The sequence below is a fragment of the Terrapene carolina genome, unplaced genomic scaffold, assembly GCF_002925995.2.
Source record: "Terrapene carolina triunguis isolate 2854851 unplaced genomic scaffold, T_m_triunguis-2.0 Scaffold23, whole genome shotgun sequence".
NCBI classification, from domain to species: domain Eukaryota; kingdom Metazoa; phylum Chordata; order Testudines; family Emydidae; genus Terrapene; species Terrapene triunguis.
In genome coordinates, this window is record NW_020664374.1 from 5,131,745 (window position 1) to 5,145,570 (window position 13,826).

A 13,826-nucleotide genomic window follows, 5' to 3' on the forward strand; every position below is an offset into this window, starting at 1 on the left:
GGAACAGCTTCAACAGGGGAGATTGAGGGCATCCCACATCCGAATATCCCATAGCCCCACGTTTAGAGCACCACTGAGAGGTGGAAGACCCCTGTTCAAATTCTTTCTCCCCTTCAGGCAGAGAGGGGGGAATTGAACCAGGGCCTCCCACGTTCCAGGCAAGTGTTCTAACCATAGGGCTAAAAGTTAGAAGATGGGCACCACTGGGTGGTACCATCACTCATCAGATCACCTATCTTCCCTGGATTTGCAGATTACTCTGGGGCTTGGGTGGGCAATAGTCCTCTGGATACCTAGGGAGATGCAGCAGTGGACATGCTTAGACGCAGAAACATAGGTGAGGGGGACTTTTACCCTGAAAACTTAGACACTCCACTGCTGGTTTAGGCACCTACCGGGTTCAGGAGAAGTTTTGTGGATTGCTGTGGAGCCTAAAACTGTCATTTATTATAAAGTGTTGACAGGATTTAAGAAGTTTAAGGAAAGAAACCCTAAATTTTCAGAACTGATAAAAAGTGGATTGAGTTATATTTGCAAGATTTGCAGAGCTGATTTTCAGACATAACAGTCCCACAAGGGACAGTCTCCTCTTGTTCCATAAAAACGGAAAAACACAATTCTGCACAAGGTTAACGATTTTTTTAATCACAGACCAAAACATCATGATTACAAAACCGATGGTTAAATGTAAAATCACCCTATACACATTTCTGTGGGAATATTTCCCCTTGACTCCCTAGCAGACTATGGGTTCAAGTGAAAAGCAGCACTGTTCACATTTGCCTTTGGAATTGAACAGTGAATTCCAGGATGATGGTTCATGCTGCAAGGAGTCAGGTAAGGATGCTTGTTGGACACATTTCATTCACCCAGTTGGAAGTGGCTACTTTTAGAGATCTCTGCTACCTACATCAGAAATCCTAGTCATCTTGCAGCTTTCAGTCCAGAGCCTTCGCTGCAGCTCTTCATCATACGATACATCAGTAGATTTTGTCCTTTGCTCATTGTAAAGATAGATGCCACCAACTCCTTCCAGCTCTGGTGAGACAGCTGCATAGATGGACGTAGAGGCTCCTTCCTCTGGAGTCTGCAGCCAGTAGAAAGCAAAGCTAAATGAGACAGGTGCATATACATAAGGAACTTGGTTCATCACTATACACTACCAATATCAAAGCGCTTCCCTTGTCCTGTAGCCAGCTTTGTGGTTTTATTCACACACTGATGAGGAAGGGGAGGAAAAAGGCCATGTATCCAGCCAGCCCAGTATAGCATTTTACTAACATTCTATTTAGAGACAGCTTCAAGCCACAAAACTCTCACATGCACATAGAAAACTCTGAGATATTCAGAGCCAGGATTTTGGTCCAGGCCCATCCTTTCCACCAATACGAAGTTTTTTTGTCAGGGAGGTAGTTAATTCATTTCTAAAAGCAAACAAAAATATTAAAATCGCTCGTGTAATTATTCGTTTTATAAGGACAGGTTCTTTAATCTGCTCTAAGCAGATGAAGGTGTAGGCTGTGTCTATAAAGCACACTTTTCAATAATGTGGCATGAGCAAAAGACCATGACAACTATGACAGCAAATGAAAATTCTGGTGTTTAATCCAAACAGGAAAGGTAAACCAGAATATTATATTTTGCATAGAACATAATTATCAGAGTTCGCTGCTGTCAGAAAATAAAATGGTAGAAGTTTTGTAACATTTAGCATTAAACAAATGTTTAAATCAAATTAATACCTTATTTCATGAAACACCTTTCATCCTGAGGGAACCCAAAACACTTTCCAGACTGCCTACAAAGGGATCACACACATTCACCATTGAAATGATGCCAGTTTTTGATGTTTTTAAACATGCACTGAAGTACAGATTTATTTTGAATGTTTGCATTTATTAGTGATACAGATTATGATCAAGGCCTTATACATAATCATTTTAATCTTCACAATTTTGCTTCTGTAAGTAATTAACAGTACAGTGGTTATTCACAGTATTGCCTAAAGCTGATTGGATAGCATTTCTCAAAAACTTTTTTGACAAATGTGATAGTATTTTTAGGGCTGTCAAGCGATTAAAAAATTAATCATGATTAATTGCACTCAAACAACAGTAGAATACCATTTATTTTAAATATTTTTGGATGTTTACTACATTTTCAAATACATTAATTTAAATTACAACACAGAATAAAATGTACAGTGCTCACTTTATATTTATTTTTGATTACAAATATTTGCACTATAAAAAACAAAACAAAAATATTTTTCAATTCACCTCATACAAGTACTGTAGTGCAATCACTATCATGAAGTTGAACTTACAAATGTAGAATTATGTACAAAAAAACTGCATTCAAAAATAAAACAATGTAAAACTTTAGAGCCTACAAGTCCACTCAGTCCTATTTCTTGGTCAGCCAATCACTCAGACAAACAACGTTGGTTACAATTTGCAGGAGATAATACTGCCCACTTCTTATTTACAATGTCACCTGAAAGTGAGAACAGGCGTTCACATGGCACTGTTGTAGTTGGCGTTGCAAGATATTGACGTGCCAGATGCACTAAAGATTCATATGTCCCTTCATGCTTCAACCACCATTCTAGAGGACATGCTTCCATGCTGATGATGGGTTCTGCTTGATAACGATCCAAAGCAGTGTGGACTGACGTATGTTCATTTTCATCATCTGAGTCAGATGCCACCAGCAGAAGGTTGATTTTCTTTTTTGGTGGTTTGGGTTCTGTAGTTTCCGCATCAGAGTGTTGCTCTTTTAAGACTTCTAAAAGCATGCTCCATACCTCGTCCCTCTCAGATTTTGGACGGCACTTCAGATTCTTAAACCTTGGGTTGTGTGCTATAGCTATTTTTAGAAATCTCACATCGGTACCTTCTTTGCATTTTGTCAAATCTGCTGTGAAAGTGTTCTTAAAATGAACATGTGCTGGGTCATCATCCAAGACTACTATAACATGAAATATATGGCAGAATGCAGGTAAAATAGAGCAGGAGACATACAATCCCCCCCCCCCCAAGGAGTACAGTTACAAATTTAATTGACACATTATTTTTTTAACAAGCATCATCAGCATAGAAGCATGTCCTCTGGAATGGTGACCGAAGCATGAAGGGGCATATGAATGTTCAGCATATCTGGCATGTAAATGCCTTGCAATGCTGGCTACAAAAGTGCCATGTGAATGCCTGTTCTCACTTTCAGGTGACATTGTGAATAAGAAGCAGGCAGCAGTATCTCCCATCAATGTAAACAAACTTGTTTGTCTTAGTGATTGGCAGAATAAGAAGTAGGACTGAGTGGACTTGTAGGCTCTAAAGTTTTACACTGTTTTGTTTTTGAGTGCAGTTATGTAACCAAAAAAAATCTGCATTAGTAAGTTACACTCATGATAAAGAGATTGCATTTCAGTACTTGTATGAGGTGAATTGAAAAATACTATTTATTTTGTCATTTTTACAGTACATATATTTGTAATAAAAAATAATAATATAAAGTGAGCACTGGTCACTCTGTATTCTGTGTTGTAATTGAAATCAATATTGAAAATGTACAAAAACATCCAAAATATTTAATAAATTTCAATTGGTATTTTATTCTTATAAGTGCAATTAATTGCTATTAATTTTTTTAATCACAATTAATTTTTTTGAGTTAATCACGAGAGTTAACTGCGATTAATTGACAGCCCTAGTATTTTTAAGATCTTATTTAATGACTATTTTAAAGATAAATCAAAATGCTATAGAGCAGGGTGGTTGATTCGTACAAATATATTCACACCTAATTTATTTGATTTTTTGTGATTTTTGTTAATAAATAGACACTTTTAAAACAATATTCATTCAACGGCATTCCCACTGTACCACAAATTCTGCAGTAATGTTATCTACTTGCAGTGGCAATACTCGTAAAGGTTTTAATAGCTACCATTATACTTTTGGATTCATTGGGCATAATTAGGTGCTGAGGCCCCATTCCCCCAATATATGTGTCAGAGCCATGCTGAATAATGTAGCAAATTGAGATCTATGTGACAGTGTTAGGTGAGCTTGGCAGCTGGCTGGCTATCATAACTGCACAGCTCCCTAATGCAGAGCTGGCAGTAGCAGAAGGGCACCTGTGGACAAAGCACTATCTTGGGAAGGAGGTGGGGGAAGCCTTAACAGCAGATGGCTGCCATTAGGACTGAAGCTAAGCTTTGCAGAACAAACTGTGTGGCTTAGGAGCTGTGCAGGACCTCTACCCGTGTTCCAGTCACATTCCTCATAATGTGAATAATTGTGAACAGTATACTTTAATTGGAACAAAGCTCAGCAACACAATCATTCACCTACTTGAAGAAAAATTTAAGTTAATGTTAGAATCTTACATTGTTGAGGATTCTACATATGTGTTACTATGAACATAAGGCCCAATTTCTCCACTTCAAGCCTGATTCAAAACACACTGAAGTCAACAAGAAAACTCCCATTGACTCTCATGGACTTTGGATCAGACCATTGGTATGCAACACTGCACTGATGACAATTAAAATGTCAACAGTTATTATCAATTACCCCACAAAGATTTGGTATTTAAGGCACCACAGTTATTTCCTAGTCCAAAGATAGCATAGTGAAATATTATGGTAATCATATGACAAAGAGATTATTCACAGGGTAAGATATTACTCAACATGAGTAAAAAAAATCTGGTCCAGGCAAGTAATGGTAAATGTTGATTTTTCAATGAAAACCACTCTACACTGGGAAGGCATTGGCAACAGTAAAACCAAATAAGGCCCTGATACTGCAAAGATTAATGTGCATGCTGAACTTTACGTACTGTGAGTAGTTCCACTGGCTTCAGAGATACTACTGACACTGCTTTATGTTAAGCATGTCCATAATTCTGTGCCAAATAAGGGCTTAACTCTTAGCCAGGACTGCCTTGTAAAAGAGGCTTGTGTCTCAATTAAATTTTCTAACCTTGGATAACTAACAAATCATCATCACTAATAGCAACAAATTAAATTTCTTAATAGCAGAAGGATAGCAATTAGTAGTAATCATTAATATTTGATTAATATATTACATCTGTCAGAAGGAAAGCATTGAGTCTTAGGGTATTGTCTGTATTTTAATTATAAAGCTAGTGATACAGTACGCCTATTACTCATGTGATGGGTCATCGGACATTGTGTTACTGAGTTCAACAGCTCTTTGGGACACACAAGTGTAAAGGAAAAATGTCAGTGACTCATAAATCCCAGTGATGATAGTTCATGGCTAAAATAATGTGGATTTTTAAAAAATAACCAAAAATAAAACGTTGCACTGGAGTTCTCAATGAAAGGCCTAATCCTGAGAGGTGCTGGCGATGGAGCTACATGTGCGTGTACCCTTGCACTTGTGTAGAGTTCCATTAACTTCAACAGGGCTCTCAACAGACTCAGAGGTCTGCCTGCATGAATCTTTAAAATGTGTTAGCTGATGGTGGTCAACCTTAGACTCTTCACCAGGACTTGTTCTGCAGGGCCTGCTTTGCAGCTTTCCCAGTGTAGTTACTATGCTCCTTACGTACATCAAACCCTGAAACGTTTCAGTCCCAAAAGTGAGCATTTCAGAAAATTATGAGTGATTGAAAACACTCATTTGAAAATTGGAATGGAAACTATTATGTAGCCATAATTACATGTACAGTGGTCACTAAGTAAATAGCTGGGCTCATAACAATGACAACATCTAATGTTAATACAAAATGTCAGATACACAAACAGACAGGGCAAGAATCTGTGATACAGCTTTCAAGACCAGAGACTTCATCCTTGACTTAAAAAGCCTTATTCTACCCTTCTCTTTCATGCATCCCTCTCTCTCCTTCCATTTTCTCTCTTCTAATCCACTACTCCTCTATTTCTACCCTTCTCTTTGTTCTGCCTCAATTAGAGACCAAGAAAGATCTGGAGATGTTTCATAGACTATACTATACTGTTCTACATAAAGACTTAGCCAGCACCACCAAATTAATTTCAGACCACTTGAACTGTTAACCCCGAGCAAAGTGAAGACTTTAATAGGTTCATTCAATATTAAAATGGTTTACATTTCACTTTTTAAAAAGAGAGACAATTAGAAACAGAGGAGACAGAGCTGAAAAGTGCTGCCCTTTCCAGGACAATGCTGTGGCGGAGGACAATTTATTCTGGAATCAGAGATATTAATATTAATATATAGTAAAAGATGCAGTACTGGGTTGAACTAATTGTGAATCCGGTTTCAAAGAAAAAAATTGAAGTGTGGAAGGCACAGCAAGAGAGACACATGTTTTAACTTGGATAATTGATACCTACTGCCGGCTTTTTCCTGGAAATTCTAGTACTAGAAAATTGAGAAAGCTTCTGAAGCCTTGATATCTATTCTGTTAGACTCTATGTTTGTCACTTAAAACAGAAACAAAGCTGAACTATTAAATGAGCAAACATTTACTTAGGAGGAATATGGCCACAGTTCTGAAACCTACTGAAATCAGTAGGAGCTATATAGGTGCTCAGAACCTCTGAAAAATCAAACCATGTTCATTTAAGGGCCTAAATATGGATTGAGGAGGCTAACCTTAAACTGTCATGTTTGAAAATTCTGGCCTTAGAGACAGGTTTTCAGAAGTATTTAGGGACCAAAAAATGTCAAAAGGTACTCAGTGGGAGTTTTGAAAGCGCCTAGGTGCCTAACTCTCATTGATTTAAATGAATTATTAAAAGGATGTATGATACAATGGTGGCAAATATGTTTTCAGCACAGTGCAATGCTGGGTGTGACACCAAAGAACTATGTATATTTATTAGAATATACAGAACTTTTATCTGAGACCAGCAATAGTAACATGTTCTGTGTCTCACACATATGATCTGATGCTGGATCTAGTCTTCTGCACAACAAATTTAGCCATCTATCACCACAGGATTACAATTTGCTGAAGTATGAGCACTCATTTGATCAGACACATATTGAGTGGAAGCCTGTCAACGCCAACAATTTGTGCTACCAATGCGTATATTTCATATGGTTGCGTGCAGTGCAAAGGGGACTTAAAGATGCCCTAATCATGTAGTTGGGCCCTGAATGATTACAATGGTCCCTTCTGGCCTTAGAATCTATGAATGGCATCAAGCCAGAATAGCAAGTTCTACTCCACACCCTTCTAACCTCCCAGCATAGGGATTTATGTTGGGAGGAAGACTGGAGAATGCTGCACTCTAGAGATCCCTGCCAAAATAACAGCCTCTAGAGTGTTATAAACTGGGATAAGGTAGAGCAGCCCTGAGGCTATTCTAAGTTTCACTTGGAGCTAACGTGGCTCCCCAGATGCCCCCAGGATAGCAGGCCTATGTGAAGCATAAATTTATTACTGTTACCTTTATCCTCTCCCATCCCTCTTCCCTCTTATTGTTCATCATGTTTTGATTTAAATTAGATTATAAATTCTTCAGGGAAGGAAAAGTGTATTCTCATTTGTATTAATACAACATCTAGTGCAAGGGGGCCTCAATCCTAATTGGAATTTTGGGGTGTTAAAAAAACACAAATAATAAAAAATACTAATAAGTCTCATGGTGAATGTGTCTATCTGGACTATGAGACTCCCTTCATAGTGATACCATTAGAAGGTACATGAATTGTTTCTTCTTGGCCTGTTTCTATTAGTTTGCTCCTTCTACAACACTATATAGACTGAGCCATCGTGGTTGATGTTTGACTAGCGCCTAGAACAGACATGGTTGCAAAACAGGAGCCTAAACCCCTCTCTACGGCAGACTGTATCTTCCCAACTCCATGGGCCTGTCTGGCAGCATCTCAGGCTATATATAACTCATTGGACAGCCGCATTACAGTTAAAATTATACATCTGTTCATTACAAATTTTTCTCATGGGGACACGAGGCCATCCAGTGAGAAGTCCTGGTGAAGATGATTCTCAACATAACAATGTTAACCATTAAGCCAAAGGGTCTATTGCTAAGAAAAGGCCTATTGTTAAGTGAACCAAACCCCTATGAAGTTTTAAGAATAATTTTCAATAATAATATTAAGTGGTGTAACCTTTATGAAGAGGGAAATTTAGTTTAATAAGAATGGAAAGTTTATTTTCTTAATGTTTAATATAATATTCCTTTTTTAACCACAAAATATACTAACCACATGAGGATGTAAGTCTGGATATTGCGATATGTGCTTAGAAATTTGCAACCATGTTCCAGACAAAAGGGGATGTGTGTAACTGTCATGTGTAAAAAAGGAAGTTATGGCTTGTCAACAACCTATCTATAAAAGATTGCAAGTTTGAGTTATTGGTCGGATCAGACAGGACTGGGATCAGACTGGCATCGGCTGCAAGCTTTAGATTGGGTATTGTATATCTATTCTTATTATGTGCTACTCTTAAATAATAAAGGCAACAGATGTTAGTCTTAAAGGTGCCACAGGACTCTCTGTTGCTTTTTACAGATCCAGACTAACACGGCTACCCCTCTGATTTATTAATAAAGACAATCAAACCTGACTACTCCTGTCTCCCTATTTCATTGTTATCATCTCATTCTGAGCCACTAACAATCAAAATGTAATCAATATATATGTAAAGGTAACACAAATTCCTTCATATTACAATAGTGCCTAGAGGCCCCAGCCACAAGAACTGCATTGTCCTAAGTACTGGACAAAGGTGTAGTTAAAGCCAGTCCTTTCCCAGGACTTACAATCTAAGTATACAAGGGTGGGAGAGGAAACAGAGGCACAGCCAGCAGTGATTTGCTCAGGTCACAGATCGAGGATAGGAGTAGAACCCAGCTCCCGTGAGTCCCAGTCCAGTAACCTAGCCATCAAGTTCATGCTTGTCCTTCTTCTCTAAGTTTGTAATATAATATGTCATACATTTATTTATAGCATTTCTATAGCTTTCATTACCATAGCATGCAAGCACCTAATTATAAGAGAAAAAGTACAGATCCTTTTTAACCCTCTCCTCACTCCTAAATGTAGACTGATCTATCATTAACTAAGAATACTTAATCATAGTTTAGTATTCACACTAGAGACTTGTTATGTTAAAGAGCAATACTGTTATTCCTATTAATCATGCTATGCCTTAATTCTACAGAGAGTTTTCAGCTATCATTGTTATTATCTGAGTCATATAACTGACAACATAAGACAGCTCCTCCCTCAGTAAACACAACAAAGCTACTTGGAGAGAGATCCTCTTTGATTTCTAATGCTAGAACATCTGCTTCATCTAATGACTTACATTCCCTTCCCTTTGTTGGGAAACCAATTTAAATATGAAGCAAAGAGTGAATGGATCAAAATTAAAAGAGGAATCAACACAACAAACCCCTCCTGAAAGCTTTTAATTTATAATTCTGCCATGCATTGTCTCATGCCAATTTATAGTTTATCCCCATTTCAGTGAATTCTTTCAAAGAATGCCAGGTTCTGGGCAACCATAATGATACACCACTGCAAATCAGTAGTGTTTAACTTACATTGATTGCTATACTATTACCAAGCCAAGATGTTATGAAGACAAGCAACGTCCTAACTAATAAAGATGTTTCCTAGTGGATTTGGAATTTATTTTCTTCTTAATTAAATGCACACCTATGTAATGTAGAATGACTTTTCACATCACACACAATGATGTAAAATACTTTTCACAAAGCAAACACTGTATCTGACCTATCTTTAGCGAAGACACCACTACACCAATGGGAGAGCTTCACCCGGAGGTGTAGTTAATCCACCTCCCTGAGAGGCAGTAGCTATGTCGATGGGGGAAGTTCTGTTAACATAGCACTGTCTTCACAGGGGGATTAGGTCTGTATAACTACATCGCTCCGGGATGTGGATTTTTCACATCCCTGAGTGACATAGTTATACCAATATAGGTCTGTAGTGTAGACCTGGCCTTAGGCAAGTCAGTTTACCTTGCTATCTCAGTTTCCCCATCTATAAAATCAGATAATGATACTTTCTCACATACTTTACAGGGTAGTTGTGAGGATGAATTAGTTAATATCTATAGGATGCTCAGAACATACAAAGCACTCTAATGTTTTGATAGTATTAGTGTAGGAAATCTTTTTGTAAACCGTCACAGGTTGATAAAGCATAAGACAAAAACCATGCAGAGTAATTTATTAAATACGCCAAAGATATAGAGAGCACTAGGTATTTCAAGAGCACTACCATTTCCAAGTAAACACCTAGTGGTGTCAGTACTGGAACTGAGTAAGCCTTCAGTCCTAAATACCCAGAAAGTAAACAGATAAACTAACCTCTGAGGTGCCTGGGAAAGGACCTGATCCTGTAGCCCTAGTCCCACTGGGGTCAGAAAGTCAACTCACTTGGATAAGAAAGAACTGCGCTCAAAGTGTGTGTGTGACTAGTGTTCAGTAAGATAAGCAAGCTATCCCCAAATGATTGCATGGTGCTAAGTACATCTAAGCATTCTGCACTCCTCTAATGGCACGAAAGAGGAAAAACACTGGGGAAGAGGAAATAAATCAGAAGAAAAAAACATTTGTTTAAAAAATTTAGTGTGGACTCTCTAATGGATCCTCCTTCCATTCACTCCTCCTGAGTATAGCAATTGGCATGCAACAACGTTCTGCAAATGGATAAGCAGGGGACACATATAGCTGTACATCTGGTGCCCTAGACCAGTGAGATTTTATATTTGACAGCTAGCCAGCCAGACAGCATATATTTTTTTGGATGGCTCTCCAATAGCTGTTACACAAAAGAGAGAGAGAGAGAGAGAGAGATTAATCTATTGGTACTAATCTTTTCCCTTAGGCTCAGCTCTTGAGTCTCAGCCACTCTTCTCGTTCTCCCTTCCACCGACTCTAAAGAGGCAAGAATTGAGTCTGATAACTGTCTAGGGCAGGGATCAGCAACCTTTAGCACGCGGCCCATCAGGGAAATCCGCTGGCGAGCCGGGACTGTTTGTTTACCTGCAGTGTCCCCAAGTTCAGCCGATCGCAGCTCCCACTGGCCGCGGTTCGCCATTCCAGGCCAATGGGGGCTGCGGGAAGCGGCACAGGCTGAGGGATGTTAAAACAGTAGTGTGAAGGCATTAAATTGGCTTGACATGAGGTGTGAATTGTTCACTGAATGTAAATGTTTTCCATGACTTCACTTCCTTGAAGTTTCAGCAATTCTGATGTTTATTTGGAACAATGACAACAAAGACAATTAACAGCAGGTCTGTACAAGGAGAAAGTAAATCTGGGTCTAACCTGGGTGACACAGCTTCTAAAGTGGGGAAATAGAGACTTAGATCTCAGGGATGTCTACACTCCAAAGAAAAACCGGAGGCACCAAGTCTCAGAGCCCAGGTCAGTTGACTCAGGCTTGCGGGGCTGGGGCTGTGGGGATAAAAGTAGCAGTGTAGACGTTCAGGCTCAGGTTGGAACCCAGACTTTAATATCCTCTGCCCTCAGCAGGTTCAGAGCCCACGTTCTAGTCCAAGCGCAAACATCAACATAGCTATTTTTAGCCCTGCAGCTTGATCCCCGTGAACCCGAGTCAATTGACCTGGGCTCTGAAACTCTGGGCTGCAGATTTTTAGTTTGCAGTGTAGACTAACCTTGCATCTTTTGCTAAAGAAGAAGGGTAAGGAGGAAGAAGGACTATATTGCTTGATTTATGAGCTTAAGATTCAACTTCAGAATCATGTGATGACTTCTCTAACTGGTCTTTGGGCATATTACTATACTGTAATACTGTAATAGACCTACAAATGAAAAGCACTATATGGCCCCAATCCAGCAAAGCACTAAAGTACATGCATAACTGTAAGCACATGGGGAGTTGCGCTGACTTCAGTGGTACTATTCATGTACTTAAAATTATGTACATGCTCAAGAACTTTACCAAGTCTGAGGCAACAGGAGCTAAATAAGGCACAGCTTGTCAGTCAACTAAAAAAAAAACTCTCTCTCTAGATAGTCATATGGCCCTCGTTGCCATGGCATCTGAGCATCTCTTTCATGGGCATGCCCTGGGAACGTCTTCCCTCTACCTGTGCTCTCACGTTTAAGAAAAGTCTGAATTTTTGATCACATACATCACAGCTCTGGCTAACTCCATTAATATGGTGCCACTTCAGAAAGGAGGATCCACAGTAGAAGATTTATTACATTGTGCCATGCTTCTCAATCACACCCAGGGTGAAATCCTGGCTCCACTGAAGTCAATGAGAGTTTTGCCATTGACTTAAATGGGGCCAGGATTCCACATTAGAGTATATAAGTATATAGCAAAGACCTCAAAAATGTTTAACTCTGATCCAAAATACATGGCAGTGATATTATGCTATACATAGCGAAAAATGCATGGTTATCCCAAAGGCCCCGTGTAGAGCTGACTGAAAAGCAGAATTTCCATCCCATGGGAAATTCTGGTATTTTGACATTTTTATCCTGAATTAGAACAGAAGGTCAAAATATCAACATTTTCATGGAATGAAAAGTTCTGAAAATTTTCAATTCAGAAACATTTTGTTCTGATTTTCTTGAAGGCAAAGTCAACCCAAAAAAATCAAGCTTTTCCAATGAAAAAATGTTATTATGGGAAAATATTTCATTTTACATTTTTCAACCAGCCTACTTCCCATGTGTAATGCAATTTTGTGGCGACATAATGGCACAATAATGTAACTCTTTTGCAAAGATACCACATAAATAGTTATCTTTGCTCTATAAAATCCATTAAAAAATTCATTCCTCCAACTAGCCACACAATCTTAAAGGTTTCCTCTCCTGTGTAGCTCCTAAAGCCTGGAAGAATGGTAGTCCTTTGTTACGATGCTAATAAATAAAACACATATGTGTTTGTATATTTTCTGCCTGTAGTGCATTTTTAGAATGATTTTAGCAAACTGGGGAACCTTGCTGCATAACGTGCCACATAACATTGGGCCACTGAAAATGATGTACATATTGCAAGTTTCTTCTACCTGAATCATTTTCTCCCCATTTCTATCATTATTGATAGATTTATACAGTCATACATTTTAAGGCCTAAAGGATCCATTGATCTAGTCCGATCTTCTGTATAATGCAAACCATAGAATTTCATCCAGCAATTCCTGCATTAATCCCATAACTGGTTGAGCTACAGCGCATCTTTTAGAAAGACATCCAAAAATGCTTTGAGTAATTGAGAATCCACCACATCCTTTGTTAAGTTGTTCCAGTGGTTAATTACCATCACTATTAAAAATCTGCACCTTATTTTTTTGTCTGAATTTGTCTAACTTCAGCTTTTTCTGCCTTTTTCTGCTTGATTACAGAGTTCATTACCACCAGAGATCTTCTGCACATCTAGGTACTTGTAGACTGTGGTCAAGTCACGTCTTAGCCTTCTTTTTGGTAAGCTAAATAGATTAGGCTTCTTAAGCTTCTGACAATAAGCAGGTTTTCAAGTCTTCAAATCATTTGTGTAGCTCTTTTCTGAACCTTCTCCAATTTATTCCCTTTTATGTGTATAACACAGGAAGTATGTTTCTAACTGGTAGTAACATTTTAAGGGGAACCATTGTTGTTGTTTTTGATTTCTTATCAATTAAAATAAAATAGAATACTGACTGTTCATTAGTTCCAAAATCATTATTAGCCAAATAATCAACTAGCTAAAAGCTGGAATAATGAAATATTTATCTCAGGGCTTTTTCTCCCCACTGCTTGGCTGCTTTCCTCAGTCGCTTCTCCAGTACTTCCTCCACCCCACACCCTTTGCTGCTTCTGAGTGCTAAGGATGAGA

The 13,826-nt window shown here is 38.5% G+C and overlaps 1 protein-coding gene across 1 annotated transcript in view; it reads right to left on the reverse strand.

The window, feature by feature from the left end:
• Window positions 1-624: 624 nt before the first annotated feature.
• The window catches only part of LOC112113620 (dehydrogenase/reductase SDR family member on chromosome X), a 227,248-nt gene continuing 214,046 nt past the window's right edge, over window positions 625-13,826 (reverse strand). Inside the window, exon 7 of the mRNA XM_024209969.2 lies at window positions 625-1,087. Coding sequence (XP_024065737.1) covers window positions 890-1,087 — 198 coding nt within the window. The 3' untranslated portion in view covers window positions 625-889. The remainder of the gene's footprint in view (window positions 1,088-13,826) is intronic.